This window comes from Mustela lutreola, chromosome 15 (genome assembly GCF_030435805.1).
Source record: "Mustela lutreola isolate mMusLut2 chromosome 15, mMusLut2.pri, whole genome shotgun sequence".
Classification (NCBI taxonomy): Eukaryota; Metazoa; Chordata; class Mammalia; order Carnivora; family Mustelidae; genus Mustela; species Mustela lutreola.
The window spans coordinates 6,380,354-6,406,803 of record NC_081304.1 but is presented as its reverse complement, the minus strand read 5'-3'; the positions used below and the strand labels follow the sequence as shown (position 1 = coordinate 6,406,803).

Genomic DNA, 26,450 nt, shown 5'->3' with positions numbered 1-26,450 from the left:
CTATTTTTAAACGGGTCACGGGTGCTGTATTTCATAAGGCCTTGCATGCCCGTGACTGCTTGTTTCCAGGATATTCTCTCATTTGCTCAGACCATGTAAATTTTCCCTCACTGTGTTCTGGGGTGGGATGTGGTTATCACGTCTGAGGTTAGCCTATTTGTGTCACACACAACGAGCTCCTTCCCGTATGATCGAATCCGCTCTCCATTTCTGGTACCAGCCCATATGATTCTGTCTTTATCCTCCAGGTGCCGTAACTTTATAATATTTTGGGTGTGGGCCATCTGAAGAGTCCTTTCCTGGGTCACCGAGTGGGTTCTCAGTTACAGCCTGAAAGACCTCCTTATTTCTGGTTAGTTTCTAATAATTGAATTACAAATTGAATTCAATAGAAATTGAATTTACGTTTGGCTTCTCTCTCCTCCAAGAACACAGCCAGCGTACATTTGTGGAATCACCTCCCGGTCTCCTGTACCTACTCTTCTACCTCTCCACCCTTTTTATATTGTGTTCACTTAAATGTCCCTTCATGAACTTTCCAAAAGAAACCGCATCTGTGTGTGCAGACATGCTTAATCATTGACTTCTGTGGTTCCTTCCCCTCACTGTTTCTCCCCGGCTACGCCCTGTCTTGCTCTACAGCTCCTTCACTATCCCGAGGTCGGCCTGCCTGCTTCTCATCGCCCTATTTTTACTGCAGTCTCTTTACATTTCTAGATTCATCCCATTCTCTGTCATTTCCTTGAGACTGAATAGAGCTGTTTATATGAGCAGTTTTCCTTTGGGCATTTCCGCTCAGGATATATGCTCTGTATTAGTTTTGTGCTAGTATTCTTCTCTTTTCTTGCCACCTGTAAGCTTTGGAAGGTGCTACTCCCCTTTTGGATAAAAGTTGGTACTTGCTAAAGACAGTGTGGGGAGGGAGGTGGCTGGGAGGGTCTGCAACCTGGAACCTCCCCTACCCTGAGGACAGGTGTCCCGTTGGTTCTCAGCCCACCCAGCATCACCTACCTGGTGGCTCCTGCTTGGTGCCTATCGCTACTCCTTCTCCTCACTGTCCTTCACCCCCATCCCCTACAGTGCGCTCCTCTGCCTGGGAGCCCAGGTCACATGCTGTCAACATGCCAAGTCTGCCAATCAGAGTGTAAGACAAAAACTTGACGACACCCAATGTTGGGGGTGGGAGCTGACTGTCCATTAACAGATTCAGACAAGGGTAGAAAAGTTTACAACCTTTTTGAAAATATCCATGAAAATTTGAAAAATGCACCAACCAATAATACAGCTATTTTTTTTTTTGTAGGATACCCAACAGGCATAGCCATAAATGGATATCAAGCCACATACGCAAGAGATTTGTTCCACAATTGCATGTAGTTGCAAAAAAACCACAATAATGGAAATGCCCATCAGGAGCGAAAAAAATTAAGCAAATCATGATATGTAGATACCATGGAATGCAGTGAAGCCATTAAAAACAAAAATCTGTAGATACTGTTAAGGAATGATTTTCAAAATACATTGAGTGAAAACAGGTAAACTGCAGAACAAAATGTGATATTTTTCTTTGAGGGAGGGAAAAATAAATACACTATATATGGTTTAGATGCATAGAATTTCTCCACATCATACACACACACACACATACACACACACTCACACACACACAGTGGTTCCAGACCTTACCTTTGGGTAGGGGATGAGGGTAGAAGACAGACGATACCATTTTACTTCACATTCTGTGTACTTTTTAAATTTCCTTTCCTAAAAAAGTCACCTATTGCATGGAGCACTGGATGTGCTGCATAAACAATGAGTCTTGGAACACTGAAGAAATAAAATAAAATTTAAAAATATATAAAATAAAAACAAAAACAAGAATCCACAGGGGCACCTGGGTGGCTCAGTGGGTTAAAGCCTCTGCCTTCGGCTCAGGTCATGATCTCAGGGTCCTGGGATCGAGCCCCGCATTGGGCTCTCTGCTCAGCAGGGAGCCTGCTTCCTCCTCTCTCTCTCTGCCTGCCTCTCTGCCTACTTGTGATCTCTGTCTGTGTATGAAGTAAATTTTTAAAAAAATCTTTTAAAAAAATCCACAAATAAATATAAAAGTTCGCATCTGCTCAGTATTTCACTAGCTCCCTCTTGCCAAGGAGACGGCAAGTGGTGCACGAAAGAAGAATGTTTCCCTGGGTCAACGGTCAGGTTCACTTGGACACACAGTCAGCTTTGGTCTCCTAATCCCACACCGGGACGTGTCTGCATCCAATGACTGAGTTCCTCCACGGTGTGTGTAGAAGACGGAGCTGGTGTACTGTATTAAGAATAAGCTGAACGACCTGCTGAATGGGAGGCAAACACCACCCACATGGGTGTGCAGGGAGCTCCCTCCACAGCCAGCCTCCCATTTTGGGGACATAAAACAGGGTCGTGTTAATGGAAGGCACAGTTTTAATACAGCCACACAAAGGAAGGAGAGTCACAATGTTTATTGCTTACAGCCGTAGGGGAGAGGCGCCCAGTGAGCCTAGGAAGGGCGGTCCTCCATCCCAGACCATGAGGGAGCAAGAGCCCCAGAGCAGGGTGGCAGGTCCTCTTACTTACACCATGGTCAGGACAGAGGTCACTGATTTTTCCTGGGCTCAACTCCAAGTGGTTATTTCGAAATGTGACTCAAGAAAAGTAAAGCAGGAACTTATGGAGGAGTTCTAGAGAGCCTTATCTAAGCTCTAGATTTCCGGAGTGAGCAGGGTTGCCCTACTATAAAATGCCTGGGCAGCAACTCATCAGAACAACAGCGGATTGTTTTCAAAACTTGTTTCACTCGCCCCAAATGGTCATGGAGAATGTGCGCTTCTTCTGATCAATGGACAGCTGGTTCTTCCTCAGCTCGGGTCCGGTGGTTTGAACAAGGATGCGGCAGCTATTCAAATCCCTGTCCGGACACCATGACTTCACGAAGGTCTCCCAAGCCGGGCTGTAGTGACACTGCACGGTCACTTGCAGATGGAAGTAGAAGAAAAGAAACGATGAAGAAAAGAAAAAGGTAATGAATTAGAGCTCAAATATAAAATAGAGAAGATCAAAAATCCAACAATGGGCTTTTCGATGAAGCCAACCCCTCTCAGGATATTTGTGATGAAAGGAAAGGTCTGAATAATCAATAATCAAAACAGGTACATCACACAATATCCCGGGCCTAGTAAAAAGAAGGAAAGGCAATAAGGGGACAGGATAATAAAAGGATATCTAAACAACTGTAGGCCAATAAATTTGAAGCTTTAGGGAGAATAAACAAATTTCTAGCAAAAATAATGTGATATCCTAAAAGATATTCACAAAAAGAAACAGAAAACCTGAATCCTCCATCAGCTATTTCAAAGAATCAAATCAATTATTAAAAACCTCTCCAAGGAGCCCCTGGCTGACTCAGTGGGCAGAGCGAGTGACTCTTAATCTCGAGGTTGGGAGTTCAAGCCCCACCTTGGGTGTGCAGATTACTTAAAATGAATGAATGAATGAAATAAAACATCTCCAAAAGAAACTCCAGGCCTAGGGCACCTGGGTGGTTCAGTGGGTTAAAGCCTCTGCCTTCGGCTCAGATCACATTCCCAGGGTCCTAGGATTGAGCCCAGCATCTGGCTCATTGCTCGGCAGGGAGCCTGCTTCCTCCTCTCTCTCTCTTTCTGACTGTCTCTCTGCCTACTTGTGATCTCTCTCTGTCAAATAAATAAATAAAATCTTTTAAAAAACGAAAGAAGAGAGAAAGAAAGAAACAAACAAACAAACAAACTAGCTAGCTCCAGGCCCATAGAGCTTCAAGAGAGATACCTTCTAATCATTTAAGGAAGAAAGAATGTTTGTCCTAAACAAAAATTTCCAGGACATAGGAGAAGAAGATGCAGTCCTAAATCCTCTGAATGAGACTAGCACACTCTTGATGACAAAATCTGACAAGGGCAGTACAAAAAAGAAATCTTATAGGCAAAAATCACCCATAAACATAAACGTCAAACTCTACATCAAAAAAAAATCAGCAAGCTGAATCCTGGGATATAAAAGCAAGAAAATAGTTCATCACTAAGTTGGATTTATCCAAAGAATGTGAAATTGTTTGAATAAGAGAAAACCAGTATGTATAATATGCCACATTAATAGAGTCAAGGAGAAAAATCACGTGATCATTTCACAGATGCAGACAAAAGTCTTTGATAGATTTTAAATAGTCCTTTGACTAGGAAGGCCTTTCTAGACCTTAGGACTCAACCACAGCACCCCGACTGTGCTGGGCCTCTTCCCTCTGAGACCAGAATATGGAACAGGGAGTGGGAATAGCCATTAGGACATCTGGCCCCAAACTCCAGAATGAGCAGGGACCCAGGGGCACCAGAGGTCCAGGAAAGCATTGACAAGAATCGGGGTCTCTGGGTCCTGGGGAAAAAGGTCCCTTTGGCCCAAGGACTGAAACTGGGACCATCACTTGCATCTCCATGGACAAAAGACTCAGGCACTGGGATGCACAGAGAAACACCTGCCCAGAGAGGCTGGATCCCGTCCTGGAGGAGGTGGCAGGAGCTATGAGAGCATCAAAGAGAAGCCCTCTCCCTCCCAAACCAAGGGGTGCTTTGGGGTCCTAGAAGAATTCAGGACTCAACCACTTTGTGTGACAGTTCACTCCAAGTGACATAAGTCACTGGAGAGAAACCTCAGGGAGCATCACAGAGCAGGTCCTGAAGACACATACATACACACACACACACACACACACACACACTCTTACCTGGGTCAATGGTCACTTTAACTGTGACCCCAAGATCAGTTCCAGCTCTCGCAATCCCACACCAGTAAATGTCTGCACTGTTCCACCTGAGGTCCTCCATGGTCACGGTGAATGTGCGTGATTCCCAATCGTCCTTGATGGACACTCGGTCACGCTTCACTTGCCGCTCTGATCCGTCAGTTTGAACGAGGATATGGCAGTCACTCCACTTGGCTCCTTGACACCACCACTTATAGTAGGTCTCCCACCCATGTCCATAGCGACACTGCACAGTCAGTGAACCCCGCAGTGGGCCACTCACTGCACTGGACACTGCTGTGAGGGCAGATGAGCCTGGAAACACAAACCAGTGCTTGTCACACCACACCCTACCCACTGAGGGCAAAGCCACAACCTCCTGCATCACAAGTAGCCCCAAGAAACCCAAGTGCCTGATGAGTTGAGTGACAGTCAAAGAGGGAATACACCTTCCACAAGACAGACCTTTGTCCTTCAAAACTCCACTGGGTCAAAGCCACTGCAGAAATCACCTAAGAGCACAACTCTACCCCTCAGAGAAACAAGAATGTCCCCACGGAGCAATGACAGCTTTCGATAACCCACCCCTCCCCCTCCCTGTGGTCAATGTCATCTGGAAGCAAATGACCCAAGCAAACACATGGCCCCAGTCCACTTCAGCCCATTGTCCTCATGCGAGATGTGGGCTCTGTGGTTTCAGACCTTGTCGTTTTTCTAGAGTAGCCAGGAATCTGGATTTTGTGTGAAACCTCTCAACTTGAAAATACTGGTTTCATTAGAAAACTTTTTTTACCCTAAGTTATTAATTTCTCAGGAGAGACTGACTACAGAAACCTTGCCTGCTAGCTCACCCTAGCTTTCAGTCCTCAGCTCCAGCTCTATAGTCCTAAAGAAGGTTCTTTTCTGGAGTTATCTGTGCTGTCTGCTGAGGTCCGATATCAGTGATGTTCCTTTCGCACAATTAATCTAGAAGATTTCTATCGTTTCACGTGCTGAGATCAAAGTGAACAAAGGAATTCCTGTGTCTTTAGACTCCTAAGAAATTATCGAAACTGGAAAATTCATTATTGGGACAAATTCTTTGGTTTCTGGAAATTGTTTTCCGCGGAATATTGACTATTCAAGTTCTTTGAGGGTTCCTGATCTGTTCTATTGTTTTATTTTGGTTTTTTTTCCAGAATGTCCTGCATTATGTATGAGCATAAAGTCCTGCAATTAGAAAGTATCCTTTATAATGAAAATGTTCACATATGTTTTAATTCCATGTTCTGACCATAGGTGCTGTGTGGTTTTGGTGTATTACACCTGCCGCAGGATGTCCTCCTCTTCGTTTCTACTCTCCTCCCACATTTTTTACACATTAATTTTTTACACATTTTGAAATTAGCTTGTTTTATTTCCTAAGTTATTAATTTCTCCTATGGATAATTTCATTCCTTTTCTTTACTCCAGATTTCCACATGGGCTCTTTTTCCAACTGGTTACGTGAAAGACAGAGGTCATTTTCTTCCTTTCTAAAATGAATTAAAGTGTGTGAAAAGCCAAGAACTTACTTTTGTTGACGGTAGAGACTCAGATCTAATGCCCTTCTCATGAATTTGAAGTGTATACCTCAGTGGTTTTTAGGATATTCACAGAGTTGTGCCAACATCACCTCTAATCCCAGAACATTCGGTCGCCGCAGAAAGCCTGTACCCCTTGTCGCTCCCCGCTTTCCTCTTCCCTGAAGCCTTTGATGACCACTCATCTACATTCTGTCTATTGAGTTCTCTCTTCTGGACACTGCCTACGAACAGAATCCTATGATCTTACCTTCTTCTCTGGCTTCAGTCACTTAGTAGAATGTGTGCTAAGGCCCAGTCTACGGGAGGGAAGGGCACGTTTATCTTATCCATTCATCAGCGGATGATATGTGAGTTGTTTTGACTTCTTGCCTCAGTGAATAATGTTGCTATGAGCAGTTATGTACTAGTGTCTGTATTGATTCATGCTGACACTGTGTTCACAGCAGAAGTTCCAGGATGGGTTTTCTCAAGAGCCCATAAGAAGCTGCTGTGATTCTGAAAATTCTCTGGGAAACTCCCACCCATTGTCTTCAGCCTCCACCAATAGAGTAAGGGTTCCCAAGAGCGAGACAGGAAGCCACCCTGAATCTCTCCTCTCCCCATGCACACTTCAGCTGCCCGCAGACAGTAAGGCTGCTCTCCCGCCTTCCAAATCTCGGCAGGTGCTTCCAGGGACAAACTCCAGCCCACACAAGGAAGGTGACTGGAGAGAAGGTGATTCCCAGGTTTTGCCCAGGGATGCAGAAGAGGGCTTAGGAGGGACGGTAGTGATATCAACATCAACAGAGGAGCTTACGCTCTCTGCCCCTTGATCAATTCTGCTCCTATATTGTCGAGGACTGGATGTTTCTGTTGCCCCACGATTCCTGTGTTGAAGTCCCAAGCTCTAATGGGATGGTATGTGAAGCTGGGGCTTTGGGAGGGCATCAGGGCTAGAAGAGGTCATGATGGGGATCTCAGGGTGGGATCAGTTCTCTCATGAGAAAAGACACCAGAGAGCCTCTCTGTCTTTCTTTCTCTGTGTCTCTGTCTCTGTTTCTCACTCTCTCTGTCTCTCCTCCCTGAACACAAGGTGGGGGTCCCCGTGAGAAGGTGGCTGCCTGAAAACCAGAAAGAGAACTTTCATCACGAACTGAAATCAGCCTGCACCTTGATCTTGGACTCTCTAGCCTTCAAACTCTGAGAAAAGAAATTTCTCTAGTTCAAGCCCCTCAGTCTCTGGTATTTTTGCTCTTTGCTCTTATGACTCATACGCATTTGTAACTCTTTTATGAACTTCCAAATTAAGAAAATAGTAGCATACAAGGCACCTGAGTGGCTCAGTCGGTTCTGCAGCCAACTCTGGATTTTTGACCCAGGTCATATTTTCGGAGTCCTGAGGTCAAACCTCATGTCGGGTTTCATACTCAGCGTGGAATCCGTTTGAGATCTCCCCCTCTGCCCCTCCTCCCACTCACCCTTTCTCTATTTCTCTCTTTCTCTGCCTCTAAAATTTTTTAACAAATTGCAAAAAAAAAAAAAAAAAGAATATAGTAACACGAACGCTTTCCCAATAAAGATTCTGCGTGCAAATCTCTCATTCAAATTGCTTTACCTCTGCACATAGGATGAAGTCAGTAGGTGAGTCAATGGGGTCTTTTTATTTTCCATGATGTCCTCCTTCCCAGAAGGGACACTGTCTGCCTCCTGCCCCAGCAGCCATGGTTCTGGAGGATGAGAAGCAACAGAGCTGGGGCAGCGAAATTGTCCTGTCTTACTAGCTCTTGTCTTCTCCAAGCATCAAGAACCAGCTGCCCTCCAAAGATTTGCCATCCAGCCCAGAAACAGGAAACTTCTTATCTCTGGTCTTCCCTCCCGGTGACACCACTCAGTAAGTCTCAGTGGTTGTGCTAATGACGCTGGACATCGGTCTGGTCCTTGTCATCCAGAGCAGAGACTCAGGCGGCCTGATGTGCAGGATTGAACAAGTCTTCAGAGGACCTGTCACACCCTACTTTTCTGCTGGTCTTCCTCCCTCTACTCTGAGCTCTTCCGAAGAGAGGGTCTTAGCTCTAACTACAAGTCAAGGTCACTGTGCAAGCTTTTAAGTGATCCAGATGTCTGAACCCCACTTTGACTGAGTGGATCTCAGCTGGAGACTGAGCTTATGAGCTCCTTCAAAGCTCCTTTGGAATTCATGCATTTATATATGTGCGTAGATATGTGTGCGTATGGTTTTATCATCTCTCTGTCTATCCCTCCTTCCCTCCCTCCAGCCATCCAGCCATCCATCACCTATCTAGCTAACTATCTGCCAGAACTGGCAAACCGTGCCCTAAAAAACAGACACTGTGTTATTTACTTTTGTTTCCCCAACACCTTACTTAGTACCTGTCCAGTAGCAAAAACTCTGAAGGTTTTTTTTAAAAGAAGTAAGTATCTGAGTGAAAGGTCCTGCCATTTCCCCTGTGAAAGACACTGTCTGTGCCCTACCCCAGCCCTGCAGGTGGTCTGGCCTGGATCCCCCACACCACTCACTCACCTTGGATGATGGGAAGGAACAGAACCAGGAGCCGCCACATGTCCTGTCTGCCTGGGTTTTCTTCCTGATGCTCAGCTGATGCCCGCTGCCCTCCAGGGACTGGAACTGAGCTCAGAAGCAAACTGCCTTCTATTTCTCAAAATTGTTCTTTTATAGTTCCTCTCCTTTACTTCCCATAATTTTTTATTCAGTTACTTTCTAATTTGTTTAATTAGGAGGAAAGCAGTGCCATCCTTTGGGACCCTATGGTTAACACGGTTTTTCTCAATGATTTGGGAAAGCGAAGTGTGGTTAGGGTGCCACTTGCCAGTATGTGTGAGGAACGGGGAAGTCCGCAGACGGCAAACCAGATGACACATGCAACGGAGCCTCAGAGTGTGGGTCCAAGGAAGGGATGGAGACACATTGGGTTTGTACGTGGGGAAACCCAATGCAGTGTTCAGGACCCACACCCAGTCTTGCTGGACACACAGCCCCATCCTAATCTTCCTTCTGGGTAACCCACCTCAGTGCCTCCCAGACGACCCCTCTTTCCCTGGCCTCTGGTCCAGCCCTGAGCATGACCCTTGGGTCTCTCCTTCTCAGGCTTCCCACCGTGGTTCAGAGTCCCTCTGAGACAGAGGGGTCATGGGGAGATTTTAAGGAAGGAGAAGTAGCCTCTTCCCATCAGCCTCATTGTGGCCTAGAAGCTTCCTCTGCCATCTTTTGGTGTATTTCCCCTGACTGTGGAATGGGGTCACTTCCCAGCCCCAAACTGCTTATGCTAATGCCCCCTAAGGGGCTTTCCCACAAGGCTCCCCTCTTCCTTCACGTGTCCTCACATATCCTCTGTTCTCTGTCCCCTTTCACTCTCCTCTCTGAGACAATTCTTTTGTATTCTTTTTTCTTTTATGTTTTCAACATTTTTGAGCTTGGTTGTATCTTAGGAGGATTTTGTTTAGTTTTGTGTTTTCAGTGTCTCTTCCAATCTTTGGATGAAATGTTTAGTTGAGGAATTGTGGTTTTTTTTAAATATTTTATTTATTTATTTAAGAGGGAAAGGGAGAGTAAGAGGGAGAAACAGACTCCCCACTGAGTCAAAAGCCTGATGTGGGACTGTATCCCAGGACTCTGGGATCATGACCTGAGCCGAAGGCAGACGCCCAACAGACTGAGCCACCCAGGCACCCTAGGAATTATATTTTCATTTCAAAAGCTTCTTTTTTGTTCTCTGCTTGCTGTAGTTTTCAAAACTCTCCTCACTCTGTGGTCATGTGCTGGTTTGGTCTAATCTGGTTTGGTCCTTCTCTTTTATATCCCAAACATGCCTCAAAGACTGATAGTTGTTGGTTGTCTGACTGTAATGGAGAATGAGCCAGAGCATAGCTGATCAGGGCTCTGAGTATGTGGGGGCAACACAGCATGCGAAGCATGGGTGTCGTAGTGTTCCAAATCCTTTGAGCTTCCATCTCTTCTTGAACTACAGGCTATGCTCTCACACGAGCGGGCAGAGGGATCTTCTAAACTCCAGAATGACAAGGACTGAAGGTGGCCCCCAGCATCCTCTCTAGCTGCCTTGGTTTCCCCATGTATTTTATGAAGTTAAAGAACCTCCTGGGGGATGGGAGTGTTTCTTTCTTGATCTAAGTGCTCGTTGCATGGGTGTTGGGGTTTTTTGTGCAAATGTATTGAGTTGTCCACTCCTGAAGTCTGCACTTTCTGTGTATATTTTATACTCCAACGAAAAAGTTTTAAATTTTACCATGAAATCTCTCCAAGCCTGTGCCTACTTAATCCTTTAAATAGCAGCCTCGGTATTCCATTATGTGGCTGTAGCATAATTACCCATTCCTGTTTTGTTGGCATTGACCCTTTCCATCTTAGCTCTTGCGAATCTATGCTACGGGACTCCAGATCGGGAGAGATGACGTCATCGGATGCCACAGACCTCTCCCCCCGACTCCAGCTAAGAATCCAGACATATTATGTGGACTGGACCACCTACCTGAGCATTCTGATAAATGAACCCTAGCAGGAGATTGGGGAAGGAAGCCAGACCAAGAATAGGACCAATCCAGGTGTGAGTTTTTTGGTTATGCTTTCTTCTCTAACCTCCTGCCTGAGCATGAACCCTGCGGCTCACAGCCTGAAAATGCACACTCAGCAGGAACCCTAAGAGCCCAGGATGAGCAGAGAAAATAAGCCCTAGGGAAGAGGGGTCATATTCCGGGAGTGTTCTTGGGGTTTATGTTTTTTTCCCCTCCCACCTGGTCCCCAGCAAGCATCAGGACAGAAGCTGCAATTCCACCTGCAGCCGCTGGGGGCCGATAGTTGGAAAGTGGAAGGTGGAGAGACCTGGCTGCCCAGAACAGCTAAGGGTCCCAGAACCGTGGGCGGGAACAATACACTGCCTCTTCTCTCTCTTTGGCCTTCCCTCCGCTTGGCTCTGGAAGAAACCCCAGTAGCAGGAAGTACGCAGCCAACTGGGGAGAGAAAAGCCTGAGCTTGCTAAGCTTCCCAGCCAAACGACTAGAAAGGGAGGAGATGGAGGCTCTGACAGCTAGCAAGGATGGTGGTGGGGGAGGGGGGGAATGGAGAAGAAAGGGACCCTCGACTTCCCAGGCTTGCGCCCCAGCTGTGCACACCTGATCAGGCCCTGGAAGGAATACCCCACTTTAAAAGCTTGGGGAAGACCATCCCCGGCCACAGACTGGCCACTGGAGGGCGCACGTGAGGCACATTTGGGGAGCACCTGCAGGGCTCCAGAAAGCTGAACCAGAGCACGTGGGAACCACAGTCCACAGAAGCCACATCAGCACCTGAAGTCCTAACCTCACCGGCTGGACTGCCTGCCATTAGAGAAACGAAAGTCTTCGTTAAAGGCCATTCTGGCGAGGGGCTAGCATTGCTGTGTATGTGGTGGTGGTTTCCTGAAATGATGTGTGTGTGAAACACATAGAACTGAACACCACCCCAAATTTGACCATATGTAAAGTTTGAGAAGTAGTAAAAAAAAAAAAAAAAAAAAAAAGAAAGAAAGAAAGAAAGAAAGAAACGCGTTTCAAACTGTGCACTTTAAATGGGTGCAGTTTATTGAAACCCTTGGTAAAACTTGAGAAAGACAGAGTGGGAGGGAAAATTTTGAGGGGGAGGACCAGAGTTCCTGCCCCCACCCCTTCATAAATTCCTGGCTTCATAAGTTCTTCATAAATTTAAGGCCCAGGATTCACTGAGACCCCCACACAGGAGAAGGCTCAGCTGTCACACATGAACACAGAGGTCTAGGGCCTGAAGGCAGTACCCGCCCCCCAAAGAACATGGGGCAACTTTTTTTAAAGATTTTATTTATTTATTTGACAGAGAGAGATCACAAGTAGGCAGAGAGGCAGGCAGAGAGAGAGAGGAGGAAGCAGGCTCCCTGCTGAGCAGGAGAGCCCAATGCGGGGCTTGATCCCAGGACCCTGAGATCATGACCTGAGCCAAAGGCAGTGGCTTAAACCACTGAGCCACCCAGGTGCCCCATTTTTTATGAAGATTATTCGGAGCTAAAGGTCATCAAGACACTGTAGGCTCCAGAGAAACGTATGCCCCTCACTTAACTTCATAGAGGAATCTCATTGGCAGAGTCTTTGCAGAATAAGGGTTATTCCCAGGGATAAATTTTATCTGAGCAACCCAACTACATGGCAGGGCAAACATTTGTTTACCAAACATGTACCAGTTTTCCTCTTCCTGTGAGTAAATTTCTTCCCTTTGAAGCCCCAACTCCCTACCCCTTCCTTTAATTCAGAATGACATATGTGCCCCATTATGCCTGACTGCCTTATCTGTGTGGATTACCCACACTTACGCTATTAAATTTTATTTTCTCCTGTTGATCTGTCTCATGACGATTTGATTCCAGGTCCAGCTAGAAGGACTTTGAATGGGACAGGAACTCAGACTACCCAAGAATGCGATGGGACATTTTTGCTCACTGACACTTGGTGCAATCAGCAGAATACTTTAACTAGTGGGACACCGCTCACCCCCCGACACTGCTGCAGCTGGGAAGTTCTTGGGATATCTGGCAGAGAGATAGCAGAAGGTAAGATTTCTCGCCATGTCAGACTCCTGGAATCTCTATCTGCACAGACTGGCAGAACGAGAGAGATCAGGGTCCTTTGTCTCCCTCTCAGTTTAGATCAGCAAGTTGTGGAACTAGTTCCTTGGGCTTAGTGACCCTTTGGCTCAATTTGGTTGAGTACTCTTTGGTTACTGAAACATTTCATCCCAGACATGGTCTCTGTTTTCCTTGGTCTATGTCATGTATGTAGTTTGTCATCTGTTGGTAAGGGACATCTTGGAAGCCAATGTTGCAAAATTAGGGGACACAAGTAGATCACTTAAAACGTATCAGATCATTCACCACCCAAGAAGCTTCCCATGATAGGATGAGATGGTCATGGAATGGGACACACGGACACTAGTCACCCCCCAGCTTCAAGAACCTCCAAGCAACAAGGTACACTGTATGAACCCATTGTCCCCCAACCCCATGGCACATTCTTCCTTGGTGTTATTTTGGCTCCAAGACAACAAAGGTTTAGAGAAACCTGGTAGATGTTTCCTTTGGTTTTCCTCTATGTACTAAGAGATTGGCTTTATGACCTCTGAGGATATTCTCTTTGGTCTCCACCATTCAGAGGATGCACTCACTGGGGTATACTTTGGAGGCCAGTGGAACACTCTGGGCATCCAAGTCTCTTTCTCTCTGTCAGGTTGTGCCACTTTTCAAGGTGTCTGTCATAAGAGGTGTCAGAACCATGAGAACCTTTGTGGTCTCGACCCTCAGTGCTTGTTGGTGCTGGAAAGTCTCATTCCAGAAGCACCTAGGGGTTGTCACAGGTGAGAGGTCTGTGAGTGGAGACATCTCACATTTTCATGGGGGGCTGAAGACACCATTGCCACTATACACCCTCACTGCCTGTGCACTGAAGGGCTTTGCTTTTTTAGTAAGGAAGGAGAAGGGGAGGAAGTAAGGAGTAAAGGGGAGGAAGCTTCTGGATCATGGAGGCTGCATTCCGTATGCCCTCTCTGGACACCTCTTGTTTCCTGGGCCCAGTCCCTAAAAGCCTTATTGGCTTGTTGCTAATAAGCGATCCCCCTCATCAATGGCCAGATGATGGATCCTTTAAACTACCAAACAACATCTTGAAAAACTGTATATTTTCTAAAGGGCTCTCAGTTGTCCTATTAGTATCATTGCTAGCCTTAAGGACTCCCTTGACAAGATAGAAGAAGTTCAACTTTAAGACAAAAATAAGGCTTCCCAAGCAGTGTAAATTTCCCTTCCTCTCTTCCTTGTTTCTTTTAGTTTCATTGAGTTTTTCACTGACATTACAGTAGCTTTTTGTTTTGTTTTGTTTATGTTTTGTTTTACTTCTTTTTTTCACTATTTTTTTTTAAATTTTCAGCATAACAGTATTCCTTGTTTTTGCACCACACCCAGTGCTCCATGCAATCCGTGCCCTCTCTAATACCCACCACCTGGTTCCCCCAAGCTCCCACACCCCGCCGCTTCAAACCCCTCAGATTGTTTTTCAGAGTCCATAGTCTCTCATGGTTCACCTCTCCTTCCAGTTTCCCCCAACTCCCTTCTCCTCTCTATCTTCCCATGTCCTCCATGATATTTGTTATGCTCCACAAATAAGTGAAACCGTATGATAATTGACTCTCTCTGCTTGACTTACTTCACTCAGCATAATCTCTTCCAGTCCCGTCCATGCTGCTACAAAAGTTGGGTATTCGTCCTTTGTGATGAAGGCATAATACTCCATAGTGTATATGGACCACGTTTTCCTTATCAATTCGTCCATTGAAGGGCATTTTAGTTCTTTCCACAGTTTGGCGACCGTGGCCATTGCTGCTATAAACATTGGGGTACAGATGGCCCTTCTTTTTGCTACATCTGTATCTTTGGGATAAATACCCAGGAGTGCAATTGCAGGGTCATAGGGAAGTTCTATTTTTAATTTCTTGAGGAATCTCCACACTGTTCTCCAAAGTGGCTGCACCAACTTGCATTCCCACCAACAGTGGAAGAGGGTTCCCCTTGCTCCACATCCCCTCCAACACATGTTATTTCCTGTCTTGCTAATTTTGGTCATTCTAACAGGTGTAAGGTGATATCTCAATGTGGTTTTATTTTGAATCTCCCTAATGACTAGTGATGATGAACATTTTTTCGTGTGTCTGATAACCATTTGTATGTCTTCATTGGAGAGGTGTCTGTTCATATCTTCTGCCCATTTTTTTATATGATTATCTGTTTTGTGTGTGTTGAGTTTGAGGAGTTCTTTATAGATCCTGGATATCAATCTTTTGTCTGTAGTGTCATTTGCAAGTATCTTCTCCCATTCCGTGGGTTGCCTCTTTGTTTTCTTGACTGTTTCCTTTGCTGTGCAGAAGCTTTTGATTTTGATGAAGCGTCACTCAGTCTCACCACAGGAAGTGGACTCTTCATGCCCTTCCTCTGCCCCACACGGCCTCCACCCACCTCCCCTCTGGCAAGCATTCACTTCTTCATTGAGGTAAGAGTCTGGTTTCTGGTTCTGTCTCTCTCTCTCTCCCTCTCTCTGTTTTTTCTTTATTCATTTGTTGTGTCTCCCTATTTAATCTCTGGCCTCATGTCCCTGTCTTCACTTCCCTTTCCCTACAAGATTTACAGAGATCTCTCTGGACTGATCTCTAGGTGTCTGCATCCAATGCCTGAGTTCCTCCACGGTGTGTCTAGAAGACAGAGCTGCTGTACTGAATTCAGAATAAGCTGAATGACCTGCTGAATGGGAGGCAAACACCACCCACATGGGTGTGCAGGGAGCTCCCTCCACAGCCAGCCTCCCACTTTGGGGACATAAAACACCCAGGGTCATTTAATGGAAGGCACAGTTTTAATACAGCCACACAAAGGAAGGAGAGTCACAACGTTTATTGCTTACAACTATAGGGGAGAGGCGCCCAGTGAACCTGGGAAGGGCGGTCCTCCATCCCGAACCATGAGGGAGCAAGAGCCCCAGAGCAGGGTGGCAGGTCCTCTTACTTACACCATGGTTGGGACACAGGTCACTGATTTTTCCTGGGCTCAACTCCAAGTGGTTATTTCGAAATGTGACTCAAGAAAAGCAAAACAGGAACTTATGGAGGAGTTCTAGAGAGCCTTATCTAAGCTCTGGATTTCCGGAGTGAGCAGGGTTGCCCTACTATAAAATGCCTGGGCAGCAACTCTTCAGAACACAGCTGATTGTTCTCAAAACTTGTTTCACTCGCCCCAAATGGTCATGGAGAATGTGCGCTTCTTCTGATCAATGGACAGCTGGTTCTTCCTCAGCTCAGGTCCGGTGGTTTGAACAAGGATGCGGCAGCTATTCAAATCCGTGTCCGGACACCATGACTTCACGAAGGTCTCCCAAGCCGGGCTGTAGTGACACTGCACGGTCACTTGCAGATGGAAGTAGAAGAAAGGAAACGATGAAGAAAAGAAAAAGGTAATGAATTAGAGAGCAAATATAAAATAGAGAAGATCAAAAACCCAACAATGGGCTTTTCAACGAAGCAAACCCCTCTCAGGATATTTGTGATGAAAGGAAAGGTCTGAATAATCAATAATCAATAATCAAAATCACACAATATCCTGGGCCTAGTAAAAAGAAGGAAAGGCAATAAGGGGACAGGATAATAAAAGGATATCTAAACAACTGTAGGCCAATAAATTTGAAATTTTAGGAGGAGTAAACCAATTTCTAGCAAAAATAATTTGATATCCTAAAAGATATTCACAAAAGGAAATAGAAAACCTGAATCCTATTGTAGCTATTTCGAAGAATCCAATCCGTTATTAAAAACCTCTCCAAGGAGCCCCTGGCTGACTCAGTGGGCAGAGCGAGTGACTCTTAATCTCGAGGTCGGAGTTCAAGTCCCACCTTGGGTTTGGGGCTTACTTAAAATAAATAAGTGAATGAATGAGTGAATGAATGAATGAATGAAACATCTCCAAAAGAAACTTCCAGAACGTAAGAGCTTCCTGTTGGGTATCTGCTAAATATTGAAGGAAGTAACAGTGTCTGTCCTAAACAAAAAATTCCAGGACATACGAAAGGAAGAGGCAGTCCCAAATCCATTTAATGAGACCAGCATGCCCTTGATGACAAAATCTGACAAGGGCACTGCAGAAAAGAAAAGTTAGAGACAACAAAATCAGTCTCCAATGTAAATCTCAAAGTTCACAATACAAAACCAGCACACTGAATCCAGAGACTTAAGCAAGATAATACACCATTGCCAAGTTGGGTTTATCCCAAGAATGCAAAGTTGTTTGAATGAGAGAAAACCAGTATGTATAATATGCCACATTAATAGAGTCAAGGAGAAAAATCACGTGAGCATCTCACAGATGCAGACAAAAGTCTTTGATAGATTTTAAATAGTCCTTTGACTAGGAAGGCCTTTCCAGACCTTAGGACTCAACCACAGCACCCCGACTGTGCTGGGCCTCTTCCCTCTGAGACCAGAATATGGAACAGGGAGTGGGAATAGCCATTAGGACATCTGGCCCCAAACTCCAGAATGAGCAGGGACCCAGGGGCACCAGAGGTCCAGGAAAGCATTGACAAGAATCGGGGTCTCTGGGTCCTGGGGAAAAAGGTCCCTTTGGCCCAAGGACTGAAACTGGGACCATCACTCCCACCGCCATGGACAAGAGACTCAGGCACCGGGCTGTGCAGAGAAACACCTTCTCAGAAAGGCTGATCCCGTCCTGGAGGAGGTGGCAGGAGCCATGAGAGCATCAAAGAGAATCCCTCTCCCTCCCAACTCAAGGGGTACTTTGGGGTCCTAGAAGAATTCAGGACTCAACCACTTTGTGTGACAGTTCACTCCAAGTGACATAAGTCACTGGAGAGGAACCTCAGGGAGCATCACAGAGCAGGTCCTGAAGACACATACATGCACACTCTTACCTGGGTCAATGGTCACTTTAACATCGACCCCAAGGTCCGTTCCAGACTTCTCGATCCCACACCAGTAAGTGTCTGCACTGTTCCACCTGAGGTCCTCCATGGTCACGGTGAATGTGCGTGATTTCCAGTTATCCTTGATGGACACTCGGTCACCCTTCACTTCCTGCTCTGATCCGTCGGTTTGAACGAGGATATGGCAGTCACTCCACTTGGCTCCTTGACACCACCACTTATGGTAGGTCTCCCACCCGGGTTCATAGCGACACTGCACGGTCAGTGAGCCCTGCAGTGGGCCACTCACTGCACTGGACACTGCTCTTAGGGCAGAGCCTGGAAAGACAAGCCAGTGTGCTTGTCACACCACACCCTACCCACTGAGGGCAAAGCCACAACCTCCTGCATCACAAGTAGCCCCAAGAAACCCAAGTGTCTGATAAGTTGAGTGACAGTCAAAGAGGGAATACACCTTCCACAAGACAGACCTTTGTCCTTCAAAACTCCACTCATCAAAGCCACCACAGAAATCACCTAAGAGCACAACTCTACCCCTCAGAGAAACAAGAATGTCCCCACGGAGCAATGACAGCTTTTGATAACCCACCCCTCCCCCTCCCTGTGGTCAATGTCATCTGGAAGCAAATGACCCAAGTGAAGGCATGGCCCAAGTCCACTTCGGCCCATTGTCCTCGTGCGAGATGTGGGCTCTGTGGTTTCAGACTTTTCATTTTTCTAGAGTAGCCAGGAATCTGGATTTTGTGTGAAACCTCTCAACTTGAAAATACTGGTGACCAGCACAGAAACAGAGCAAAGGAATTTCTGTATCTTTAGAATCCTAACAAATAGCTACAAAACTCTCTGGCAAATTCTTGACTGAGACAAATACTTTGATGACTGGAAATTGTTTTCCCCTAAATAATGACTATTCAAGTGCTTTGATAATTCTTGAAACTCTTCTAAAGTTTTGGTTCTTTTTTCCCAGAGAGTTTGTCTATTCCATGAAGTATGTGTTAGCCGAAAGTCCTCCATTTAGAATGTATCCTTTATAATTAACATACTCATATCCGTTTCAATTACATGCTCTGACCACAGGTGCTGTGTGATTTTTGTGGATTACACCTGCTGCAGGATATCGTCCTTCTGCTTCTACTCTTCCTGCACATTTTTACACATTAAACCAGTTTTGAGATGAATTTGTGTTACTGTTTTTATTTCCTAAATCATTAATTTCTCGTGTGGATAATTTTATTCCTCTTCTTTCCTCCAGATTACCACTTGGGCTCTTTTTCCAGTTTGCTGAGTTAAAGACAGAGACAATTTTCTTCCTTTCTAAAAAGAACTAAAGTGTGTCAAAGGCCAAGAACTTACTTTTGTTGACGGTACAGACTCAGATCTAATGCACTTCTCATGAATTTGAAGTGTAGACCCCAGTGGTTCTTAGGGTATTCACAAAGTTGTGCCAAGAAACCCTGTGCCCCTTGTTGTTCTCCATTCTCTCTTCCCTGAAGCCTTTGATGACCACTAACCTACGTTCTGTCTATAGATTTCTCACTTCACACTTCAGCTGCCTGCAGACAGTAAGGGGGCTCTCTCACCTTCCAAATCTCGGCAGGTGCTTCCAGGGACAAACTCCAGCCCACACAAGGAAGGTGACTGGAGAGAAGGTGATTCCCAGGTTTTGCCCAGGGATGCAGAAGAGGGCTTAGGAGGGGCGGTAGTGATATCAACATCAACAGAGGAGCTTACGCTCTCTGCCCCTTGATCAATTCTGCCCCTATGTTGTCGAGGATTGGATGTTTCTGTTGCCCCACAATTCCTGTGTTGAAGTCCCAAGCTCTAATGGGATGGTATGTGAAGCTGGGGCTTTGGGAGGGCATCAGGGCTAGAGGAGGTCATGATGGAGATCTCAGGATGAGACCAGTGCTCTCATGAGAAAAAACACCCAAGAGCCTCTCTGTCTTTCTTTCTCTGTGTCTCTGTCTCTGTTTCTCACTCTCTCTGTCTCTCCTTCCCTGAACACAAGGTGGGGGTCCCCGTGAGAAGGTGGCTGCCTGAAAACCTGAAAGAGAACTTTCATCATGAACTGAAATCAGCCTGCACCTTGATCTTGGACTCTCCAGCCTTCAAACTGTGAGAAAAGAAATTTCTCTAGTTCAAGCCCTTCGGTCTCTGGTATTTGGCTCTTAAGACTCATATGCATTTGTAACTCTTTTATGAACTTCCAAGCCCAGAAAATAATAACATGCAAGTTTTCCCAATAAGTCTTGTACATGTGTTATCTCTCCCTCAGAGTGTTTTCCTTTTACACATATCATGAAGAAGCCAATGGATGAGTCAATGGGGTCATTTTATTTCCCATGATGTCCTCCTTCCCAGAAGAGACACTGCCTGCCTCCTGCCCCAAGCTATGTGATTCTGGAGGAGGAGAAGGAACAGAGTTGGGGAGTCAGATGGTGCTGCCTTACTAGCTCCTGTCTTCTCTCAGCCTCAGGAAACTGCCTCCAAGGATTTGACTCACATCCAGCCCAGAAATAGACACCTTCTAACCTCTGGTCTTCCCTCCTGGTTACAACACTCAGTAAGTCTCAGAGATTGTGCTTATGACACTAGACAACCATCTGGTCATTGTCATCCAGAGCAGAGACTCGGGAAGCCTGACGTGCGGGACTGAACAAGTCTTCAGAGAGCCTGTCACACCCTGCTTTTCTGCTGGTCCTCCTCCGTCTACCCCAAGTTCTTTAGAAAAGAAGGTCTCAACTCAAGCTACAAGTCACGATCACTGCACAGGCTTTTAAATGATCCAGATGTCTGAACCCCACCTTGACTGAGTGGGTCTCAGCTGGAGCCTGAGCTTCTAAGATCCTTCTAAGTGCCTTAGGAATTGATGGTATGTGAAGCTGGGGCTTTGGGAGGGCGTTAGGGCTAGAGGAGGTCATGATGAGGATCTCAGGATGAGACCAGTGCTCTCAACATAGGGGCATCATGTATGATGTATATATTTGTGCACGTTTAAGTCTGTCTCTTATCTACCCATCCATCCATCCAGCATCTAGCATCTGTCTATCCGTCTGTCTGCCAGAGACGGCAAACAGTACCCTAAAAACAAATACCATATTACTTATTTTTACTTTCTTTCCCCAACACCTAACTTAGAACTTATCAGGAAAAATTTTATTTTAATTTTTTTAACAAGAAAAGTTCTGGATGAGTTAAAGTCCCTGCCATTTCCCCCCAGGACAGACCTGGTCTGTTTCCTGCCCAGCTCTGCAAGTGCGATGTCCTGAAGCAGCCAGCCCACTCACCTTGGACGACGGGAAGGAAGAGAACCAAGAGCAGCCACATATCCTGCTGCCTGGGTTGTCTACCTGCTGCTCAGCTGATGCCCGCTGCCCTCCAGGGACTGGAACTGAGCTCAGAGGCAAAATGCCTTCTATTTCTCTTAATCGTTCCCCTCTACTTCCCTAATTTTTTATGCAGTTCCTTCCTAATTTATTTAATTAGGAGAAACACAGTCTCCTCCTTTAGGAGTCTATGGTGACATGATTTGTCTCAATGATTTGGGGAAGCCAAGTGTCCCACTGCCCAGAACGCCATTTAGCAGGATGCGTGAGGAGCTACGTAGCCCGCTGCCAGCAACTAGGGCACACAGTGCAACAGGGCCCAGACACCTGACCCTCAGAGTGTGGGTCCAAGAAAGTGATGGAGACATGTTGGGTTTGCACGTGGGGAAGAACGCAGTGCTCAGGGCTTACACCCAGCCTTGCTGGACACACAGCCCCATTTTTAGTCTCTTTCTGGGCAGCCCACCTGGGTACATCCCAGACCACCCCTCTCTCCCTGGGCCCTGGGCCCTGGTCCAGCCCTGAGCCTGACCCACAGACCCCTTCTTCTTAGGCTTCCCCCCAAGGTCCTGATTACCTCTGAGAGAGGTGCCATGGGGAGATTTTAAGGAAAGCGAAGTGAAGCCTTTTCCCATCAGCCTCATTCTGCCCTAGACGCTTCCTCTACCACCTGCTGGCATATTTCCCCTAACTGTGGACTAGGACCTCTTCCCAGCCCCACACTGCTTATGCTAATGCCCTCCCAAAGGATTTCCCCACAAGGGTCTCTTCATCCTTCCCATGTCCTCTCCTCCCTCTGTCCTCTGTCCCCTTTTCCTAACCTCTCTGTGACAATTCTTCTGTCTCCTTTCTTCCTTTATGTTTTCCACATTTGTGAGGTAGTTCTACCTCTTCGGAGGGTTTAGTTTGGTTTTGTGTTTTTACTGTCTCTTCCTATCTTTGAATGAAATGTTTAGTTTAGGAATTATATTTTCTTTTCAAAAGTTCCTTTTTGCTTTCTGCTTGCTGATGTTTTCAAAACCCTCCGCACTCTGTGGTCATGTGCTGGTTTGGTCTGGTCTGGTTTGGTCCTTCTCTTTTATATCCCAAACATGCCTCAAGGACAGATCGTTGTTGGTTGTCTGACTATAATGGAGAATGAGCCAGAACTTAGCTGATCAGGGCTCTGAGTATGTGGGGACAACACAGCATGTGAAAACGTGTGTCAGGATGTACCAAATTCTTTGAGCTTCCATCCCTCCTTGAACTATAAGCATTGTTTTCATGGGACTAGGCAGAGGGATCTTCTAAATTCCAGAATGAAGAAGACCGAAGGTGACCTCCAGCACCCCCTCTAGCTGCCTTGGATTCCCCAAATATTTCATAAAGTTAAAGAACCTCCTGGGAGATAGGAGTGTTTGTTTCTTGATCTAGGTGCTGGTTGCAACATATTGAGCTGTGCACGTCTGATGTGTGCACTTTCTGTGTGTATTTGATTCCTCCAATGAAAAAGTTTTAGATTTTACCATGAATCTCTCCAAGCCATTACACCTGTGCTTACTTAATCCTTTTAAAAGCTTCCTTAATGGGGCCCCTTGGTGACTGAGTCAGCCAATCGGCCAACTCTTGATTTAGGCTCAGGTCATGATCTCAGGGTCCTGGGATGGAGCAAGAGTCTGGCTCTGATCTCGGTCCACAACCTCTTTGAGGATTCTGTCCTCCAGCTCTTCCTCCACCATCAAATAAATACCTTTTTTTAAAATAGCTGTCTTAATGCTCCTTTGTGTGGTTGTAGCATAATTAACTATTCCGGTATTGGTGGCCATTCACATGTTTCCCTGCAGCAGCAAATCTACACTGCAGCATTGCAAATCCGGTCAAATGATGTCATCAGAAGCCACAGACCTCTTTCCCAGACATCAGGTAGGAACCCAGACAGAGTACTTACAGATGCTATCCGAGCATTCTGCAAAATGAACCTGAGCAGGAGATTGGGGAAGGAACCCAGACCAAGAGTAAGAGCAACACAGCTGTGAGTTTTCTCGTCATGTTTCCTTCTCTAACTTCCTGCCTGAGCATGAACCCTGCAGCTCACAGCCTGAAAGTGCATACTCAGCAGAGACCCTAAGAGCTCCAGATGAGCAGAGAAAATAGGGAAGAGGGGTCAGGTTCCAGGAGTTCTCTTGGGGTTTATATTTTTTTCCCTCCCACCAGGTCCCCAGCAAGCCTCAGGATAGAAGCTGTAATTCCACCTGCCGCCGCTGGGGGCCGATAGCTGGAACGGGGAAGGAGGAGAGTTCTGGCTGCCCAGAACAGCAGGGGTCCCAGAACCTTGGGGGAGGGAGCGGGGAGGGAGACTAACTCTACAGTCTTCTCTCTCTTTGGCCTCCCTCTGCTTGGCCCTTGAAGCAACCTTAATCACGGGAAGTATGCAGCCGACTGGGGAGAGAAAAGCCTCAGCTCGCCAAACTTCCCAGCCAAACGACCAGAAAGGGGAGAGTGGAGGTTCTGAAAGCTGGGAGGGGCTGTTGAGAGGATGGAGAAGAGGAAACCCCTGGAAAAAGGGACCCCAGACCTCCAAAGCCCGCGCCCCAGCTGTGCACATCTGATCAGGCCCTGGAAAGAATACCCACTTTAAGAGCTTGGGGAAGACCGTCCCCGGCCACAGACTGGCCACTGGAGGGCGCACGTGAGGCACATCCGGGGAGCACCTGCAGGGTTCCAGAAAGCTGAACCAGAGCACGTGGGAGCCACAGTTCACAGAAGCCACATCAGCACTTGTCCTAACCTCACCAGCTGGACTGCTTGCCATTAGAGAAACGGAAGTCTTTGTTAAAGAACTTTCTGGCAAGGGGCTAGCATTGCTGTGTATGTGTGCGGTGGTTTCCTGAAATGATGTGTGTGTGAAACACATAGAACTGAACACCACCCCCAAACTGTACCATATGTAAAGCTTGAGAAGTAGCAAAAACAAGAAGAAAAACGTTTCAGACTGGGAACGATAAGCAGTTGCGGTTTATTCTACCAAATTACACCTCAGTAAAACTTGAGAAAGACAAGGGAGGAGGGAAAAGTTTGAGGAGAGACCAGAGTTCCTGCCTCCACCCCTTCACAAGAGATTTGTCTCAGATGGAAATCCCAGGTTTCGCTGAGACTCCTAGTGGCAGGAAAAGGCTCAGCCTTCACAAGTGAACACAGAGGTCTAGGGCCTGTCTACGCACCCCGCCCCCACCCAGAATATGCGCGACTTGGGCATGAAGAGAACATTTTGCCCCTCCTTTAACTGCATAGAGGAATCTCAATGGCAGAGTCTTTGCAGAATAATAGTTACTTCCAGGGATAAATTTTATATGAGTAACCTAATTACATGGCAGGGCAAACATTTGTTTACCAAACATTTACTTGTTTTCTTCTTCCTGTGAATTGTTTTCCTCTTTGGAGTACCAAGCCTCTTCCCTTTTCTCTAAACTCTAGATGACATATGTATCCCATTATGCCTGACTACCATGTTTGCGTGGATTTCCCACACTTATGCTATTAAATTTGATTTTCTCCTGTTGATCTGTCTCATGATGATTTGATTCTAGATCCAGCTAGAAGGACTTTGAATGGGACAGGAACTCAGACTACCCAAGAATGTGATGGGACATTTTTGCTCGCTGACACTTGGTGTAGTCAGCAGAATACTTTAACTAGCAGGACACCGCTCACCCCCGACACTGCTGCAGCTAGGACGTTCTTGGGACATCTGGCAGAGAGAAAGCAGAAGGTAAGATTTCTCGCCATGTCAGACTCCTGGAATCTCTATCTGCACAGACTGGCAGAACGAGATAGATCAGGGTCCTTTGTCTCCCTCTCAGTTTAGATCAGCAAGTTGTGGAACTAGTTCCTTGGGCTTAGTGACCCTTTGGTTCAATTTGGTTGAGTACTCTTTGGTTACCGAAGCATTTCATTCCAGACATGGTCTCTGTTTTCCTCAGTCTATGTCATGTATGTCGTTTGTCATCTGTGGGTAAGGAACATCTTGGAAGGCAATGTTGCAAAATTCGGGGACACAAGTAGATCACTTAAAACCTGTTAGATCACTCACTACCTCAAGAAGCTTCCCATGATAGGATAAGATGGTCATGGAATGGGATAGACAGACACTAGTCACCCACCAGCCTTAAGAAAACCTCCAATGTTCATAGCAGCAATGGCCACAGTCACCAAACTGTGACTGCCCTTCAAAGGATGAATGGATAAAGAAGATATGGTCCATATATACAATGGAGTATTATGCCTCCATCAGAAAGGATGAATACCCAACTTTTGTATCAACATGGACAGTACTGGAAGAGATTATGCTGAGTGAAATAAGTCAAACAGAGAAAGACAATTTTCTTCTGGTTTCACTTACTTGTGGAGTATAAGGAATAACATGGAGGACACTGGGAGATGGAGAGGAGAAGTGAGTTGGGGGAAATCAGAGGGGGAGACATACCATGAGAGATTGTGGACTCTGAGAGATAAACTGAGGGTTTTGAAGGGGAGAGGTGGGGAGTGGGGTGAGCGTGGTTGTGGGTATTGGGGAGGTCATGCATTGCATGGAGCACTAGGAGTGGTGGTGCACAAACAATGAATTTTGGAACACTGAAAAAAAGTAATCAAATTCAAAAAAGAAAACCTCCATTCAGCAAGGTATATTCTATACAACCCACAGTCCCCAACCTCATGGCACATTCTTCCTTGGTGTTATTTTGGCTCCAAGACAACAAAGGTTTAGAGAAACCTGGTAGATGTTTCCTTTGGTTTTCCTCTATGTACTAAGAGATTGGCTTTATGACCTCTGAGGATATTCTCTTTGGTCTCCACCATTCAGAGAATGCACTCACTGGGGTACACTTTGGAGGCCAGTGGAACACTCTGGGCATCCAAGGCTCTTTCTCTCTGTCAGGTTGTACCAGTTTTCAAGCTGTTTGTCATGAGAGGTTCCAGCCCATGAGAACCTTTGTAGTCTCGATCCTCAGTGCTTGTTGGTGCTGGAAAGTCTCATTCCAGAAGCACCTTGGCGATATCACAGGTGAGAGGTCTGTGAGTGGAGACATCTCACATTTTCATGGGGGGCTGAAGACACCATTGCCACTATACACCCTCACTGCCTGTGCACTGAAGGGCTTTGCTTTTTTAGTAAGGAAGGAGAAGGGGAGGAAGTAAGGAGTAAAGGGGAGGAAGCTTCTGGATCATGGAGGCTGCATTCCGTATGCCCTCTCTGGACACCTCTTGTTTCCTGGGCCC

General features: G+C 46.2%; 2 protein-coding genes across 4 annotated transcripts; both read right to left on the bottom strand.

Moving 5' to 3' along the window:
• Positions 1-2,471: 2,471 nt before the first annotated feature.
• Positions 2,472-9,130, bottom strand: LOC131816504 (CMRF35-like molecule 1). 2 transcript variants are annotated; one of them, XM_059149313.1, is made up of 4 exons: positions 8,882-9,130; positions 7,955-8,306; positions 4,778-5,110; positions 2,472-2,996 (listed from the first exon to the last, which is right to left on the bottom strand). In XM_059149313.1, exons 2-4 carry the CDS (start codon positions 7,962-7,964, stop codon positions 2,818-2,820), a joined length of 522 nt encoding a protein of 173 aa, XP_059005296.1. In that variant the 5' UTR covers positions 7,965-8,306; positions 8,882-9,130; the 3' UTR covers positions 2,472-2,817. The 2 variants fall into 2 exon arrangements, with proteins under 2 accessions (XP_059005296.1, XP_059005295.1); XM_059149312.1 differs by lacking the exon at positions 7,955-8,306 and having other exon boundaries at positions 8,882-9,129.
• A 6,685-nt stretch (positions 9,131-15,815) lies between these two features.
• Positions 15,816-21,296, bottom strand: LOC131816505 (CMRF35-like molecule 1). 2 transcript variants are annotated; one of them, XM_059149314.1, is made up of 3 exons: positions 21,156-21,296; positions 17,857-18,186; positions 15,816-16,339 (listed from the first exon to the last, which is right to left on the bottom strand). In XM_059149314.1, exons 1-3 carry the CDS (start codon positions 21,193-21,195, stop codon positions 16,161-16,163), a joined length of 549 nt encoding a protein of 182 aa, XP_059005297.1. In that variant the 5' UTR covers positions 21,196-21,296; the 3' UTR covers positions 15,816-16,160. The 2 variants fall into 2 exon arrangements, with proteins under 2 accessions (XP_059005297.1, XP_059005298.1); XM_059149315.1 differs by having other exon boundaries at positions 17,857-18,024; positions 21,156-21,285.
• Positions 21,297-26,450: the final 5,154 nt, after the last annotated feature.